The 19,004-nt window shown below is 42.1% G+C and overlaps 1 protein-coding gene across 4 annotated transcripts in view; it reads right to left on the reverse strand.

Moving 5' to 3' along the window:
* Nucleotides 1–19,004, reverse strand: part of SSBP2 (single stranded DNA binding protein 2) — a 123,305-nt gene that overhangs the window by 29,718 nt on the left and 74,583 nt on the right. For 2 of the 4 annotated variants that reach the window (XM_014886514.2, XM_088157327.1), the window contains exon 5: nt 2,864–2,953. The exons of the other annotated variants lie outside the window; for them this stretch is intronic. In XM_014886514.2, coding sequence (XP_014742000.1) covers nt 2,864–2,953 — 90 coding nt within the window. The remainder of the gene's footprint in view (nt 1–2,863; nt 2,954–19,004) is intronic. 4 annotated transcript variants of the gene reach the window in all.

The raw sequence follows: 19,004 nt of genomic DNA on the forward strand, positions 1-19,004 counted from the left end.
ACCAGTGGAGGAAACTGAGGCACATCCTAACTCCATGTAAACACTGACTTTTCAAATTTCACTTTTGACACTGCAAACAATTTCTCTTAAAAACCAAAAACCTCACAAACAAACAAAACCCCCAAACCTCATTTCTTTGATGACAAAAGTGTGTATAACTCCACCACCTTCCCTGCACTGTGCCATTTTTCTGGACAGTCAGCACTGCAGTGACCATCATCCCTCACCTGAATTGGAGTATTAAAGTACAACTGCACAGAGAGAGAAGACAAATTCAGCTGCTGGCTTCAAAACCTCTACCTCTGTGGACCACGCATGAAATGCCACAAGCTGCTAATTAACATCAGTGGTAATGGTCAACCTGCATGAGAAAACCTTATTTTACAAAGAGCAGAGTTTTACTACATACTGTCTGAGAAACAACAATTCTCCTGTATTTCTCTACCTCCATGTGCTATACTAGCAGACCAAATTATGTTTTAAAAATCGTAAAATATATTCATTTCCTTCTATAAAAAACAAACATCTCAAAAATCATGTTAGAGGTCAGCAGTGCCAACCAAAAGCGAAGCTTGCTGGTGGTTTCTTCATTCCCAGCACATTTCCCTCCCTGGACTGTGACATTCCCCTGTTCTGGCAAGAACCCACTGCAGCAGCAATACCCCACTTTGCTTATGTCCCTGCAAGTGCTCAGTGCCCACCCAAAACACGAGCGTAAAAGCAAGAGGGAAGAAATTTAAATCATCTGTGACCCCTGAGTTCTGCAAGCAGAGCTGGCAGGTGCTGGCTGCCAGCAGCTTCAGCTCAGCCCAACCCAAACAACTCCTGAAAGCAACAACAGGCACCCTCATCATTCCAGGGTGACCTTCCAGATAAATTTCTGGCTAAAGGAATTAAAATGCTACGAGGCCTTTGTGGAGCAAAGTCTCAGTGCACTAAATATAGACACAGGCACCTCTCTCCTGCTCTGCCCATGTGGTCTGACTCTGGAGAACAAACTGCTATTGCCAAAATCTGGGAGTGAGGGGCAGGTCTCAGCTCCACATTGCTGGGTGGAGAAGAATGAGGGCTGCCAGCTCTCAGACCAAGACAGAAGAACCTGTTCTCTGTGGTTTGCTTTACTCTGGGATCACAGGAATTGCAGGAGGGGATGCAGAAACAGCCTCTGCAGGTAAAGGTGTACCAGAACAGCAGCACCCCTGAAGGAAGGAGGAGGTTTTCACCACGAGTTTCCCTGTCTTGCCTGCGATTTCACCTGCGTTTCACGGCAGCAGATGATGCCCCTCCATTTTCAAGTTTCACACATGCAGGCTCTGTCTGCCAGCACATTTTCCTGTCCTGGGGCAGGCTGACCTTGGTGAGGCTGAGCTCTGATGAAGGTTTCAGAGCCTGGCACCAAGCGCTGCCTGACAACACCCACTGCAGCAGCAGGGCTGTCTGCTCTCACAGCTTCACTCACTCACCTCAGGCTCTCACTGGGCTGCACACCCTCTGGATTTTGGCTTAGCTCTCCGTGCTGGGATTGCTCCCAAACACATCACCACACCCACTACCACACCTGATTTCCAAACTTACATGTATTCTTAAGCACATAGCTACAGCAAGGATTAATAATGTCTTGGAAAATGTTCCTTTTCACTCTCAGGCCTCGCAAAAAGAGCAGGATGATGTTGTGGCTTCAAGTCAGACTCAAGCCACGTACTGGCTTACAACACTCAACTTTCTATCAGATTGTCTTTCTTACATCTTCAAAGATCTGGAGTGGCTAGAAGTCTATTCACGCTTCTAAAAACAAAACTCCCACATCCTCCTCCTGCAAAACCTTTAAAATAGTTACTCTCTCCTCTGTACTTCACACACTTCTCCTATCTGTGCCCCTTCCCCATCCTAGTAGTCATCATAGACAATAACAACAACAAAAAAAGTTAATTCCTCTGACATCACAACTGAAGTGGGAGGCTAAAGTAAAAAAAAAAAAAAAAAAAAAAGGTTAAATATTAATATAATCTAAAAATTAAGACAAAAATCATGTGCAAAAGAGCCTTCTTAACCAGCTGTTCAAAGCACTAAAAGCAGAAATAAATTAATTAATGAGTTCTACCACCTCCCAAGAATTTTGTTACTGGCAGGAGCCAGATATTTTCCACTTCACTTCCAAGTGTCTTTTCGTTCATGTATTACAAATCAAGCCTCAGTTTGCCAGTGTGCAGGAAAACAACTGAGTTTTGGTGAGGAGAAGATGTAAGCCCAGCCTGGGAGCAGTGCAGCCTCAGGTCACAAACAGCACGCTGGGCTTGCACTAAAATGTCATTTCTTCCACCATCATATCCTCTGCTGGTACTGCCAGCTCCACATAGGAAAAAACTGAACAGAAGCAGCACATGGTCTAAATCCCTGACTTTACTTTTTTAGGCACTGAGGTTGAGATCTCGAAGGTGCAGGGTGATGCTCAGTGGGATATTCTGCATTCTGCCCAGGCTGAATTCCCACAAAAGCTCAGGAATCTGGCCCATGGCCTTAGCACAGAGCTGAACACAACCAATAACGTTCTGACTTTAAAATTTCCATGGAATGTTATGGGTATTATCGTAAGAAATTATTTTAATATTGTACTCAAGCATTTTCGATCTCTGCTAAGAACCTGGCACCATTTCTTGTTCTGTGCAGTACTATTTCATAAATTAAATACTCCTCAGTCAGGTCCCTTCCTTCCCACCTGTCCACTTCTGTTTTCTCAAATATTGCACCACACAGTGAGACATAGTTCAGAACAGGACCTTTTCTACAGACTTGCAAACAGTATTACAGAGGATTTTCTATCCTAAAATTCCTGTAATCATAATTTTTTTTTTTTTCTGAATACCTGAAAAAACCCCGGTGGTACTGGACCTACTGGCATGCCATCTCCTGGGGGAATGTTTCCTAGCACTGGGCTGGGAGCTGCTGCAGCACTCTGAAAAGAACAAAGGGAGAATAAACCTTTGTCATTGCATGGTAGGCATTAAACCCCTCCCAAAAAAACCCAAATCTGACCAAAGTGCAGAAAGTAATTCTCTCATTATGTCATTATGCTATTGTTTCATCTGAAGGTAATTTGAAATTGTTCAGCCTTTTGTCTATACAAGTACCATGATTTGTTGAAATAACAAATGTATGGTTGAGGGGAAGGGTGCCAGAGATTGCACATGCCAATTAGACAAATCCTGACTAAATTTTACAAATGTTGCATCTGAGTGTCTCTACATGCACCAATGCGAATGCAACTTGCATACTTCTTGTCTTATGTGTATGAACAGTCTCACACATGCACAAGGATATACACAGAGCATAAAGAAAGTAATTTATGCATTCTATCAGCAATTTCTAAGCACTTTAAAGATAATTTCAGCAGCCTGTAGTATTTTTCCAGAACAACAACAAGCTTCAAAACAGGGCTCTGCTATAAACAGTACAAGAAGGGATGCTCATGATTCTGCTGGTAATGCTCAAGATTTTACCAACCCCAAAAATAACCACCGTGACAAATTAGAAGAATTCAGGTTACGTTTTTGGAAGGGAAAAGAAAAAAGGGATTTCTAAGGAGTGAATCAGAGGATGAAATTAGTTACCTTTGCAAATCCTTCAGCTGGAATAAGCGAGTAAAGAATATTGCTCCTGGCAATTTACACGCAGGAGATTGTCACAGAAAAGAGAAGCCAAACTGCTTCTGTTGTCATGTGTTGGAACCTCAATTACTTTTAATTTCTAGCATTCTACCTTCCTGCAATGTGTTTCTGTAGGGCATGAGGCTGAATCACCTATAAATGCTCAAAATCTTGTATGAAAGCACACAGAATGCTCCCAGAGCCACTGGCAGGTTACTAATGACCTGCCAAAGCCTGCCCTGCAAAACACACAGATATTAAATTATCACTCTATTTATTGTGCACTCACACTCGATACCCTAAAGATGCAGATCTGGAAATTGTATTTCCAGGTGCTTGGCACAATACCTAGGAAAGGAAAGAATAGTGCTGGAAAGATCTGAAAACTGTCACAAAAGGAGGGATGACCTTTTTCAACCAAGCAGAAAGGAAAGTTTCAGTTAATCACCACAAATTTCTTCAACAGCTTAAGCTGTGTTTTAGAATTAGAGTTCTGAACAACTAGCAGCAACATATTCAGCATCCAAGCTCAATGTTCTTTGGAAAAGTCTGGAATGTACCACTGAAATATAAAGTCTGCAAAAGGTGCTGGCTTTCAAAACAAATGCAAGGCTTTGCTCCACAAAAAAATCCTCTAATGAAGGGCATTATTTATGCAAGGATCAGTGCTAAAACACTGTCGAATTGCAGCTGACAGGGAAAGCCAGCCAGGTGAGCTGGATGCAGCAAACACTTTGGAATCATAACCACAAATCGTGCAGGGAAAGGCCACCAGAAAGCAGCCAGAGCAGCCTGGGAAGCTGTGGCCACAAAAAGGTGGTGCTCTGCCAGCCACTGCCACTCATGTCAAATAATTATTTTCGTGTCATCTCCATTTCCAAAGGAAAACGGGAGTAAAAGCTGTTGGTTTGTTGCTGTTTGGGATTTTTTAAGGGAATATGAGCTCTTTAAGCATCAACGTGCAATAAACCCACGACAGGCACAGTCTGAGTGGAGCATGTGGGCTGCACTTCTGCAGGTACAGGTTTTCTGGATGAAGGATGACAACAGCAGCACCACTGAAGGAGAAAATCGATGATGTTAAAAGCCTGAGCATCTCCAAATGCCCCAAAGAGCCTGAGCTGCAGTGGCTGACCAAGGAGGAGCAGCACATTAAAGGGGCACTGATGGGCTTTCTTACAGCATCATCATCCTCCTCACTGGCCATGGGATGAGTCCCCTGCCAGTCCTTGGGGTCACAGGGGAGGGAACAGCCCTTTGGGATGAAGAGTTCCCACAGGGACAACACAGCACACCTTGCTGTTGACAGTTCATGCTCTTTCCCACTTTGAAAATTATTTTTAAATCAAAATAAAATGGCAAATTTAGTTAAAAAATAGAAGGGGAAATAATGACTATTCCAAAATGGAGGAAGAAAAGGATTAAAGTTGTAACTGTTAGCCATTTGCTGTCCTAAAAAGGCTTTGTAAGAAATATACCTAAAAATAACATTTTCATAGTTGTCTCATAGAGGTGGGGTCGTTCCCCCTATTTCTGCATTTCCCCTGGCACTGGTAGCAGAGGAGCCCAGCCCTGCTCCCTGGTGAATCAGCAGGGATTGGCAGGGAGGGACTCGATGTGCTGGTTTGATTTTTAGTGATTTTAGTGGGTTTTGGTTACCAGTGTCTGAGGCTGGATGGCCCTCCCAGGTCACAGACACCTGTGCAAACCCCCCTGCGCTGTGCCAGCACTGACAGCTGCAGTGCCGTTCCAAAACTGTAAGAATTCTGCAGCTACTGAGTAGCTCTCAGGTGCTACAGAAACATCCATTCCTACCCTTCATCATGCAATGCACGGTTTCAGAGTTTTTTTTTCTGTTTTAATGTTTGTTTGGGATTTTCTTCCCTGATGGGCAATGAAGTCCCAAAGCCAGAAATAAAGTATTTTCAGTGTTTTGGGTATATTACATTTTCTAGCTTGTGCTAAATAATGAATCTTTTAAGAACTTCTACCAGGTAGATCAATAAACAAACCTGCAACTACTGCATGGAAATATTCTTATTTATTCTATCCTGATGAATTATTCATTCTTTTTCCACAGTCCCATAGCAAACCATGGCCTCCTTTTGCATGCCTTACAAGATGTTCATCATTTATAGTTCCATTAGTTTGACATTTTAAATATTTGCAAATTGCTTTCCCTGCTTTTCATAAAAAGATGAAATCGGAAAATTTAGATGGTATAAACTCTTTGTACAGTAGCTTACCTCCTTAAAAATAGAGGTCTGTATTTGGTTTTGCAGCTAAAATAATGAATTTATACTAATGAATTTATAATAATTTACAATTATTAATTAAAACTGTGTACTTCAGTGAAATTTATCACAGTCATTCCTTCTGTACCCAAGCTACCCTTGGCAATGCTAAAATAATTATTATAGTAACTAATAAAACTAGCTATGGTTTAGGATGGATTTTATAATAAAGAAATCACAAAGTAAATAAAATGTAAAGTAAAATCATTTAGCTATTCCACTAGTATAGTATCTGAAGTATAAAAATCCAGGGATAAACCTGCAATTCTCATTTTTTGAGGCCATCCCAAGAAGTGTCTGATGAGGGAAGCTTACAAAGATTTTCATTTGAAACCAAGGAATGCTACAAAGAAATCACTTGACTTTATAAAAATCTTCACCTGGCTCTTTCTTTCACAGAGACATTCAATTTCAGGTATTTTGCTTACAGTAAGACTTCCTTATTTTTATCCAAAGTACACAGTTTAGTAACCACATGTTACTAAATCTGTCCACTCAAGGGAGAGCTCTGATTTTAAGAAGTCTCACTGATGGCAAACGATGTAACCCACTGGATGATGGAGGGGAGGAGCTGGATCCTACAAATAAAAGTGGTGGGCACCCAATTCCCTCATCACCTCACTCTCCTCCCGAAATCTACTCTTATCATTTAGAAATATAATATTTTCATATATTCATACAGGCAACCAAAGCACGCTGTCTCCAGACAAAGATATTCTGCCATGGATGGTACAGACACAGTCAGCCGAGCCAGAGCAGAAAGGATCAGCATCTCAGGGTATTTTTATATACACTGGTATTGGGTTAATCAAACAAATTGAGCAGTGAATCTGGAATGTGAAGGACAATGCAGGGAAACCACAACCACGTGTGAAATGCTGGTGAGAGCAGCACAGTCAGAAGGAAAAGCAAAGAATGTAAAAAATTTAAACAGTTGCTTTCCCCCCCTCCCCTTTCTCCTTTTCTTTTCTGGAGACAGGGGATAAATATCCAGTACATTAACTGCGGAAATTATGAGAAGTAAGGAATTTAAATGTAGTTGTTGGTTGGTTTTGGTTTTTTTTCTGGAAAGACAAACTATGGATGATTACTATTTCCAGTCATATTTACCACATGTTTAATTTCTGGTCACTGATAGCTTTGAAGTGGCAGGCATACTGCAGCCAGTACCAAAAAAACCAAAAACCCCACAACCAAAAAAAACCAACCAAATTTCCTTTTGTCAACCCTTCAGCTTGTAACTTACCAAGTGTTTCTAAAACATCAGCTGGTTCCTGTAGCAGACCTTCCCTATTTCTACCCATCACAAATTAAAGAAGTATTAAAGGAACTACCCTGATTAACCACTAGCAACCACCTCGTTTCCTCCAAGATGGAACATAAAACTACTCATCATTCTGAACAACAATAAATCAAATTTTTAAAATTTCCAACACTTTAAATAAGTCTTTGTGCCTTTTACAAAGCCTTTGAACACTTGGCTGTACATCAAGAAGCCAAAACCCCCAGACTGAGCAGCCAACACAGATTGGAAGGTCATGCCCAAAAAAAGGTGGATTCATCACACTGAAAGAGGCAGGTAATTTGAAAGGTCTGGATCATGAGACCTAATTAAATCCTGGCGTAGCTCCACTGATATTTGTCTAAACTGCTTAATTTCTGTTGTGTAACAGGAAGGCATTCACATGACAGCACAAGTCTGAGAAGTGCAATTGTGGAAGGTCATTCCTTTCAACTGTTCAGGTTTCCTCTGATCCCAGCTCCCTATGGCTTCATCTGGACTCTGGTATTTTATTTCTCTTCATTCCATCTTATTTTCAGGTAAAAGAATAATAAAAATAATGATGCCATCAATGCAGATGGAAAAAAAAATCACATTTAATCTTTTCCTTGGAAACACAAAAAGCAGAAGACATGGTCAGTTAGGGAAGAGCAGACCTGTTGATGATGATGGTGGTGATGATGATGAAGATGCCCTCTGAGACTTTACCTATCCTTCTTCCCCAAGAAATGATTCTACCCCCAAACCCACCTCACTCCAGCAAAGCTTCCCCATATCTGAAGTGGGATCACAGTTTGAATCCCAGTGCCCAGTCTGGGGATTTCATCCTGCTTAGCTGAGACAGAGAAATTGCATTACAGAGCTGAAAACTGGCTACTGGGCTGGAATACAAATTAATTTTGAGGAAAGCTTTGTTATCAGTGTATAAAAGGACTTTAAATTCCTGCTAAAAGACAGCATTTCCATCCAGTCTCTCAGCTGCTGCCTCTTGGATTATTTAGAACATAACTTCCAGACAAGGTTTTCTCAAAATTATGATTATAAAGAAAAGTAATTTAAAAGAAACCTTCATTATTGCCCGGAAGTTAATAAAAGAAGAACTATGAATAGGTATCAATGGACTGTTCACTGACAAAAAGGTGCAAGAGTGATTTGTGCTGTAGATATGGAAATAAACCTACGATGTTCTTTTGAATAGCTGCCCATTCTTTTGGTTTATTTTTTCCCAAAACAGACCTGTACTGAAAAGCAGAATACCCAGCTTTCCCCAGTTGGAGAACCACAGAATGAGCCAGGCTGGAAAAGACCTTTGAGACCATCAAATCCAGCCTGTGACCTCACACCTCCTCATCAACTAAACCAAGGCACCGAGTGCCACATCCAGGCTTCTTTCAAACCCCTGCAGGGACGGGGACTCCACCACCTCCCTGGGCAGCCCATCCCAGTGCCCAGTCACTCTTTCTGGAAGCTCTTTGTGAGCATCAGAACTGATGGTTCCAGCACTGCTTTCAGCCCATTCCTTGGAGGGTGAGGGCACTCACTGGAGGTGAACTCCCAGCCAGGTGTGTCTGTGTGCAGGTGAGGGTCCAGCCCAGCACCCTCCCGAGCTGCAGCAGCACCGTCAGCCCCAGCAGGACCCACCACCAAAGGCACTTGAGGACACAGCACGCTGCTGCTGTTGAAGCCTGGAGCCGAGTTGCAGTGATATTTCAACAGAATGACTTCTTTTCCAGCAGTGACACTTACACCCCTCCTCCAGACTCCCTGGAGAGCGCGGCAGCTCGGCTCGGCAGCCGCAGGATCCTCCGCACGTTTCCACGCCTGGCTCTCCTCCTGCTTCCCTCTGGATCACGGCAAGGGCCACTGCACAGCACGGCCTGCAGCCCTGCCTGCCCCTCCAACATCCCCACACCTCCTGAATTCTGCGTATTCCCCGTGCTCGAGGCACGCCGTGCTGCGCAAAGGGGGCTGGCCGCTGCTCATCCTTTCCTCCTTCTTCCCCAACACGCTCTTCCATTTTTTTCCATGCTCTACAGATAATTCATGGTTGGTACAATTGTGCTAATTGGACTAGTATGACAAGACTATCTCATACCCCGACTTCCCCTAGCAATTAAGTGGTTGGCACAGTGTCTTTTAATCATTTAATTAATCTAATTGTTAAACCCACTTTATTTTCCAAAGATTTTAAGATTGCCAGAGTATTGTATCCCAGTTCTCATGGCCCAGCACTCCACATGAGTCGAGTGCTTTTCCATTTTAGGAATATAGTGATTATTAAGATGAAAGTTTTTCTGTATCTCTCTGTCCTTTCCAAGTTATGAAACAAATGAACAAATATGCTGTGAGCTGAAAGACTAAAATTTGATTATGAAATGCAAAGTAGCCTGGTTTGGGGTTATCCTCAGGTCGCCTGGGAGTGATTCAGCAATGCTGAAAATACATGCACAACTTCAGAAAGGAAAATACACCAAAAACCCTTCAGTAATTCCCTCACAATTCAAAATGGATTTTTGTCTCCATATGTAGCTGACTGGAAGAGTCATATGCACAAAGAGCTAAATTTTACTTCAGAGGGACCTGAACTGCAGAATTTACTTCATGATGAAAATGCTTCTCTGCTTCTCCAGAGCCTGAAAAATTGTTCATTTGGGTGTTCATGTCTGGACTTCCATGTCATGAAGTTCCTCTTTAATAACCACTTACTAAGATACCAGCCATGGATATATCTCTGCTTGCCAAGTCTGTGCTCCCTAGGTTATTTCTCTGTCCTAAAATGTGAAAACATGCACCTTCACAACTATAATTCCGGTAGCCCGTTTTCACAGACAAAACTTACTGAAGAATCCATTCGGGGGTTTTATTTGAACATTAGCTCCATTATCAATGGAATTAGTGGTTTGTAACACATAACACAATACACACTTTAGAGTCCCTAAGCTGGATTTCATGGCTTTAAAACCAGTGGTATTTCTTGTGTGTGCAGGTGCTGATGAATAAATACTTAATTCCCTTACAAGTATGTGTTCATTTGAAGAAAATAAGATAAATTTTAAACTCATGGAAAGCTAGCCTCTAAAGTATCTCATTTTTCTCATGTTGCCTGAATATCTATCTTTGGATAAATGTAACTTGTTGAGCAGGGAGTTAACACCTCTAAGTGCTAAACCAGAATTAGGCACTGTGCTTATGGAGACCTCACATTTTCATGCTGGTGATTATTTGCTATAAAGGAGTTATAGGGAGTCGTCAATGAGCAACAGAAGCCCCCCAGCCTGCCCCAGGGGGTACCAAAATTCAAGTAATCATCCATCCATCCATCCATCCATCCATCCATCCATCCATCCATCCATCCATCCATCCATCCCTCCTCCATAGACAGCAGAGGCAGAGCAAGACTCAGTCCTCCAAGGACCTGTTTTTTGGATGTCCTTCTGAAAAAAAAACCAAAAAGCTCCTTAATTCCCTTTCTTTGGGAACTCAATCCATGAAAATCAAGCTTGTGAATGCCCAGCACGCAGCCCGGGGCTGGTGAGGGTTGGAGCAAGGAGAAAGAGCCCTGCCAGGAAAAGCCCTGGCTCCAAACATGACCAAACTCCCTGGTCCCCAAGTCACACAGCAGAGCAGGTGAACCTGTCTCAGGTGCCTCCTCCTCAGGGAACTAATTATTTTACACCCCGTGGTGTGAAAATCCATAGCAGTGATAATGAGAGCTTGATTCTTTCAGGGTTAACTACCCCCTACAGCTCTTAAGCACACATTTAAAATCCTATTCTCCTGCTTATTTTATTATTATTTGGGTTTTTAGGAGGTGCCCACACAGACACTGAAGGGATGGTGATCCATGCAGGGCTTTCCCACCTGGCTGGTCCATGAACTACTGGGTCACCCACACAGAAAACAGCAACACTGACAGTGTATTTTTAAATACATTATGTTATACAAGGAACAAGATTCAAAATTCAGCTGATGCAAGAATGATTGCTGAAACTTCTGCTTCACCATGTAATTCTTCATTGCACTTCATTAAAAAAAAAAAAGGGAAAAAAGAAGATCAGCTAAACCCAGGAATATGGTATGAAAAATTGCCTTCATAAACAGTTTTATACATGCACAGATTGCATATAGAAACAGACTGGGTTTAAATGAGAATTATGTGTGTATGTATCTTCACTAAAAATGCACATTTTGCAGTGAAGGAACCGTTATAAAGTAAGGCAGGTATAAACCCCCTTGTTTATATAAATAAATCAGGTCACATTACACTGATCCAAAACAAAAGCAAGCCTGTTTTCCCAAGGTCCCTGACTGAGTCTGTGAGTGCAGACCTGTCAGGGTCACCTTCACCTCAGCACTGTGTCCAAGATGGCCTAAAACACCAGAGATTAATGTGAGCACTTAGTGGCTGCAATAATCCATATTTCACTATATATAAAAAACTGGCTTCCTCCTCAGCTAACACTGAGAGGCTTACAGAAGGAAAAGTACAGACAGATCCAGTTTAGCTCTGTTATTTGAAAAAAATTATCTGCAGGAGAGCAGCAGTCACCCATGCGCTGCCTCAACAGCCCCCGGCCCACAATGTCCTCAGAATTAAGTTTAAGCTCAGGTTAAAACACAGCAAAATGAGAACTATGTAATGTACAGGCTGGAAACAAGAGAAAATGAGAATTGAAGTCAATTTGAAGCATTCTCCCCACACTAAACGACAGCAGAGGCATTTTCCAGGAGGAGGAAAAGGTGGCTTTTATTTGGATTGCTGTAAAGAGCAGCCAAGGCACAGAACTCTGAAAATCCCCAGTTCCACCATTTCCTCTTCTTCACTCCCAGTTCTAAGCCTTTCAATCCCTCAAAACAACTCCAGCCTTTTCACTCTCTGGGGACTGCAGCCCATCACAGAAAAATAAGCAGGTTTCTGCAGGCAGAAGGTCCCAGGGGAGGGATATTCATGCTTCCTACAAAAGCTGACAAAACTTAAGTGCCAGGTAACAGTGGATAATTGTAGTTCTTAATTTAACTGCTTCATATACCATAACAGCCTGCACAGAGCAAGTGCTGATGAAAGGGACTGCAGATTCCCGGGATGGTGAAGTTTCTTTCCTGCAATTACCTTAGAGCTGCTCACCTGTGTACTTGACGTCCCTTGTGCCTCCAGCTTCATGAGAAACTAACAGAAAACACTTTCGGTTTTCCCTGCAAGTACCACTCCATGGAAGGGACTTTCCAGAAATCACCCTTTTTTCTCATTCCTTGTGACTACCATTTGCATGGATATTTTACTGATCAAGATCACACACATCAGAAGCTGCTCACACTTTTGTGCACTCAACTTGGCACCTCTTTAAAACGTCTGGACTATTTCATTCCTACTCAGTTCTATTTCATCTGCTGCATAATTAAAATGTTACCACTCTGGCCTGAAAATCCAAGAGAAAGGCGCCAAGTTTGTATAGAAGAAGGACAATCAAGGGGTTGTTTTTTCCATTAGGGGTCCCCAGTTTGATGCTATTCCTGTACGAACCTGTGTTTGCAGCACACTCAGTGCAATTGTACACGTAACAAAATTCACATTCAGCACAACTGCTTCAGATGGGTGAAAGTCTAGCCAGAGCAGACTGCATGAAACAACTTGTAATTTTCAGACTGAAAACCACCCTAAAACTCAGTACAATGTGTGAAAAGGTGACAAATATCTGAGTTTAAACACATACGATATCAAGCTTGGAAAGAATTTTTTACTTCTCAGGCTAAGGTAACACTATCACAAACCGTTATCAGCCACAGGAATGAACTTACACAAGTTTTTCAATTATTTTTAAAATCCTTCTTTATGCCCAGGACAGTGTCTGCATTTCGGCATGACAATGACAAAGGCACAATTGATAAAGCATTGTGAAAAAAAATAAACCCTAAGAGTGTCTTACTACTTTTCTGAGTGTAATTGTTCAATCCTTCTCACCCCCAAAAACCCTCAACTCTACCATACCCATTCCTGTGGTGCTCCACAAGCACTCAAGTTTTGAGTGTATTGCTTCTTTTGGAGCGGAAAAGAAGGTTTTATAATAAAATAAGAAGAGATTTTGCTGTAATACAGTGCCAAGACAAAATTACAGGAGGCAAGGAAAGGCTGCTCAGTGTTTTCCCATTTAGGTTGTGCTGCGGTTGGGAGGTGAAGAGAAGGGTGTGTGGTATCTGCATGGAGACTCAGGGCACCCCCAAAACCCCAAACCTGGCCAGGCTGACCCAGCAGATCCCACCAATGCCTGGAGATGGGAGAAGGCTTTTGGGGTGACCTTTGGGGGTCTCAGGAGGACGGGAGGATGGGGAAGGTAAATGCAAATGCTCCCATTAGTGCACTTCTGAGTCACCTCCCTCCCCACAATTAAAGAAGAAAGGGCAGAAAGTTCAAAATCTGACTGCAAAGGGCATCTTAAAACTGCCCACGGGTCTCAGAATCCTCGTAACCAGCATTTCACTCCAGAGATGGGAACGTTTAGCACAGGCAACCCTCCCCCCATGCACTTTTTAGGCTGTTGCTTTTGGCTGAGGCTGCTGCTACAACAGGAAATAAAAATTATATTACTCAGGAAGGAAGCTAATGAGTTTCCCCTCCCCCCAACGCCATTAGACACTTCCTGAATAAAGGAGAGGCACATTAATATAAAGAACGGCCCTACGTGAGCAAGCAGGGGCTGAGCAGCTGCCGGGATTAAAGCTGAATCCCATCTCTGGAGGGACCAGCAAGAGCAGGTCAGCTGCCCTGAGGCACCACCTCGCTGCCTGTGCCTCGTCCATCCATGCTCAAACCACCCAAAATCAGCTGCCATGCCATCACTTCCTCTGGGACAGCGTGCCAGGAGATTAAACTGCTCCTTGTAAGGAGCGTTCTCCATGCGCTTACTCCCTTCATTTTGCTTTATTGTTCTGCGTTTAAGAGGCTGTTTCATAAAACCCCAAATCTGGGCTGTTATTGTGCGGTTTGTTTTGGGAGTTCTTTAGGCAGAGGGATTTCCCAATCTGGGAAATATCCAGAGGCCGAAAAATAAACAAAATATCCAATGGCAGATTCATGGAAGCTTAGTGACTCTGCTGTGCTATAAACATTTAGGACTATTTTAAAGATGCAGTAGCTTTTTCAGTGATCAGAATGCCAATATTTTTGTGTTGATATTAAGACTTGTGTCAAAATCATCAAGTTTTTCATGTAATTATCTGTATTAGGTACTTTGGACTGTTGTTACCTCAATTCATTCTTAGCATTTTTTTTTTATATCAAGTTACACTAAGTAATTTAAGGGGCAACTCTGCAAAAATGCAAGTGAGGACCATAGTAAGTTAAAAAAAATACAAAGGAGTGAAGTTTTGCACCTGTTTGCCATCTGCACGGGAGCAAACCTGCCCAGCAGAGGAGCACCAGATACACAAAAAAAAATGAATTTAGGGCAGTTCAGCTCCAGATGGGCTTTTTTGACCACCCTAGAACGACCAGCAGTGACAGCTGCAGCACTTGGAAAATCTACTTTTTTACTCTGGCTTACTCTGTTCTCACTCTCTTTTACTTCCTGTCCAACAAACATCTAGTTTTCTTGCCTCCTTTAGGCTCCTCCCAATTCCTTGATCCACCAGTCCTTTTTACCTCTTTTGATTTACCTTAGTTGCTGAGACTTAATGGGAGCCTGGAAAAACAAAGCAGATTTTTGAGTTTAACCCTTACTGGAAAAACAAATGAAAGTATCCCTCCTGGTACCCTGTCTATGCCACAGGCACAGTCCTCATCCAAAAAGATAAAACTAACGAGAACAGAGGTATTTCCTGCCACAGTTTCTCCAGCTGCTATACTCTGTAACATCTTTTGTATCTAAACTATGGCTCAGAATTATTTTATGTGCCAATCAGAGAGTTTTAATTTCAGACAAGACCTAAAGGTGTAGAAAACAAAATAATTAAAAGCGTGACTGACATTATTTTACCTTTACATATCCTCCTCCTAGTATTACAATACATCTGTTGTTTCATTGTGCTGATATGATAAAATGTAAGCACGATTTCATAATCACACTGAGACATTGCAGAGTGTGTCTGACACTGGATGCTCGCTTTCCACCAGGAGCTGAGACACTCGGATTTTTGTGTTCCAAGGAAATTGAGATGTATCAAGAAACCACCGTGACATGGGGTGTGTGGAGCCTCAGGATTTAATTACAGGATCCTGTTTTTAAAGAGAAACCACACACAACCATGTTTAGAAGCAACAGGAATGTGTGATTTAACCTGTGTGGATTAAAATCCTTTGCTCCTCACTGAGGACAAACACCGTGTTAGTGATGCCCACATTACAGCACCTTAAAGGCAAAAAGAAAGGGGGAAAAATAAAAGAAAGTAACCGAAAACATTTATTTCAAATTTGTTTATCCGTTTAAGAAGCACAGCTATTATTTCCAGTCACAACTAGCAGCCTTTGGCCACGGTTCTGAACATGCCTATGGAGCGTTGTGAACAACAAAACAAGTTTAAATTATTGAAGAGGAATTCTCCAGGAAGCAGGAGGATGAGCTGGGCAGAAGCCAGCACCACCAGCCAGGTTTTGTCATGGGAACTCTACCTAAGCTGGAGACCTGCACAACACAACTCTTGGACAAAAACAATACATCACTCCCAGCAAAATAAAAAATACACACGTGCACAAAAACTTCCATGTCTCTTCCTCCCCAAAACGTTAGTGAAGGGTTAAATTTCAGCTCGTGTTAATTCCACAGAAAAGCAGGATAACGCTGCAAGGAATTAACGCTAAATGAACAAAAATTCCCCCTAAAAATAAGAGGTTGTGGTGTTTTTTATTTGTTTGCCACATTCAGAATGTTACCTACTCTAAGCTGGAGCACAAATCTACCTGTTTAAGCGTGTTTTTTTCACACTCCTCACAGAGGCTGTCATTAATCACCTGCCAAACATGCAACAGTTCCCAGCTTCTCCAGGCACAGCCCCTCTGCATCTGTGGCTCCTGATACCAGCACACTGTCCTAAGAACAGCCCAAACTGTAAACGCACAGGACGTTTACCCACAATTTTCCTTATCACTTGCAGCTAAGCAAGAACAAAATCTAACCTTCACACAACCCCCCAAGTTGTTGCCCTACTACTCAACAACCACCTTTTCCTTCACTTAGAAGGCAATGAACATTACATTTAGAAATGAAGGCACTAAACCATTCAATTTCTCTGCTTTTGTTTGAATTATTTGTTGGCTTTTTTTTTTTCTGATAACATGCTGCAAACACTGCAAAAGGGACTAAAGGTTATCCTGAGATAAAAAAGGGTTTTTAAGTAGCACAGGAATTTTTAAACATTGGCATTCCCCTGGGCACAGCCCTTTATCTGGCCTGCAGTGATGCTCTGAGCCTGCCAGCCCCAGCCCAAAACACAAACTGCATCCCTAGATCCAGATAAAATGTAAGTGTTCTAAAAGGTGAGGACAAAGACAACAAGAAAACTTTATTCTAGGGGCTTTTTCCTTCCTGGAAAGAAAGGACTTCCAAATAATGAAGCAGTAATTAGTCTCACACTCTTATATTATCATTCATTTCACATGCCCTGTTGTGCATTTTGTTCAAAGAATTGCTCCAGTAGGCTTAAAAAAAAAAAAAAGGAAAGAAAGAAAATCAGAACCACTTCATATCCATTTGTAACTCATACAGTTTTTCATTTTTGGCCTATCATACTGACAATGTCACTTAATATCCATATGAAGAGCAAGTTTCCTTTCACCTGGAGATCCCCAAAGTGCTGGGCACAGAAATCTGTTTATCTTGATGGTATTCAACGTCTTTGAAATTAAGATACGAATATTCAAAGAATGCCTCCCACACCAAGCCTAAAGATAGAAATTTTTCATTCCCATTGTATATTCTGAACTCCAGAGCTGGCAAGTTTCGGAGTTTGGAATTTCTGAGTGCACCATTTTTGCTTCAGAAGAGGGAAAACACTGAACAATGATTTCATCAGAGCTCAGGAAATATTTTAACCCTTACTTAAAATGAGGTTCATTTTGTCCTCATACTTTTCCTCAGGGAGAGACCCATGTGTTCTGCACCACTTTGACTCCTTTATAAGGAATAAGCACAGCATTTATGTAGCACTAATTCACCGTTTCAGAGCCACATGATACAGCAAAAAACCTTCTGAACTGAATTTCCAGGAGTAGGACATCTCAGTTCTGACAAACTGAGTCCAGCTGAGCTTCACTGCTGCAGTTAAGACTTTAAATAATACCATTGGAACTGAAATTTCAATATTTACAGCTAATACAGGCATTGCTCAGGGTAGTTTTGAAGCTAAATCCAATACTTTGGGCGACTGGTACTTAATAGTAAAAACTTTTTCAGCCTCATAGCAATGGCTATCCAAATTTTAAATAATTAAATGAATAAGGAAGCGGGGGCGGGGGGAAACTATCATCAAAGTAAAACGAAAGCCTTTCCAGACATTTATTTTCAAAAAGACCAAGTGAAGCTTCCCTGAAAAGTCACCTTGTTATTTAATGATTCCTAACAGTTTCCTACAATCTTGCACATCCATTACATACATAAATAAATAACAGTTTCTTTGGTGTAGTAATAACAATGAGGAGTATCTTAATAGAAATCAGCAGTCTGTACTGGGGGGGCAAAAAATCTCCAGACCAAGCAGGATATAACTTCTCTGGGGAATCAGGAGACCTTGTGTGTAAACTGTCAACTCCTTCCTCTTCCCTCAGCAGCAGGAAAGGAAACATTAAGGGTGGGACATCACTTGCTTCTCTTACAAAGAAATGCCAGGGATTGCAGATACCACATGAAAAAATACCTGTATCATGAACGTGAAATGATTAATTTTATTCAGGTGGCAGAAAAACAAAAGCTCTGTAATTACAGTATTGCTAGCTAATACCAGAGGAAGAGAAGTGGAGTAAATATAAAAAAGTACAGCTGGACTCTTTTTACTGCCTGGTAGCAAAGAGGGAAATAAACCCTAGGATAAAGTTATTTTTAAGAAATGGAGCAAGTTGAATTGTTAAAACCTTCCCCGATTTTAAGGGAAGAGAGTGCACTTACAGTCATCTACAGTGCTTGCATCTGTCCCAGCTAAATCCTACTTAATGAGATTTATGTCAATTTCATTCAAAATTAAGTTATGTTGGAAGAAGAACTTCTTACTCCAAAATTATTTAATTTATGACTTACAAGCAGGTACTGAGGTCAGACAAAACTGAGATCAGGGAACATCTGATCCTTTTTACTGCAGCGAGTGACTGAAATGGAGTTTTGGGGGATGATTTTAGAAAGGTCCAAGGAACAATCCGACACTGTCTCATGAGAAACTCCTGGTTTGTCTCCTGGTGCAACCTTTTCCTTTATTTTTCACTTGTAAACCAGCCTGTGACAGACCTCCAGGGGCCCCAGCAGCAGCTCCTGCCTGGGGTGGTTTCAAACCCATTTCAGAGATTCCCTCTCCCCACGGGGTCTCTGGAGAAGAGCTGTAAGAACACTCATTTGTTCCAAACATTTGCTGGGAGGCTGTGTTGGTGGGGGGAATGAAAGGGCTGTGGCACCAGCCTCTGCACCACGAGCAGCCCCCCAGGTGGCCCCCTGAGCCCCCTGGCCGTGCCCAGGTGGGAGCACTGCTGGTCCCGAGGGGCTCTCTGCAAAGTCAGCGACCACGGCGCTCCTGGTCAGCACGGAAGGATGCTGCACCTCCCACTGGGGCATCTCCAGACTTCTGTTTTCCTTCCAGAAACCTGGCAACAGC

Source organism: Sturnus vulgaris, chromosome Z, assembly GCF_052056855.1.
Source record: "Sturnus vulgaris isolate bStuVul1 chromosome Z, bStuVul1.hap1, whole genome shotgun sequence".
NCBI lineage: Eukaryota > Metazoa > Chordata > Aves > Passeriformes > Sturnidae > Sturnus > Sturnus vulgaris.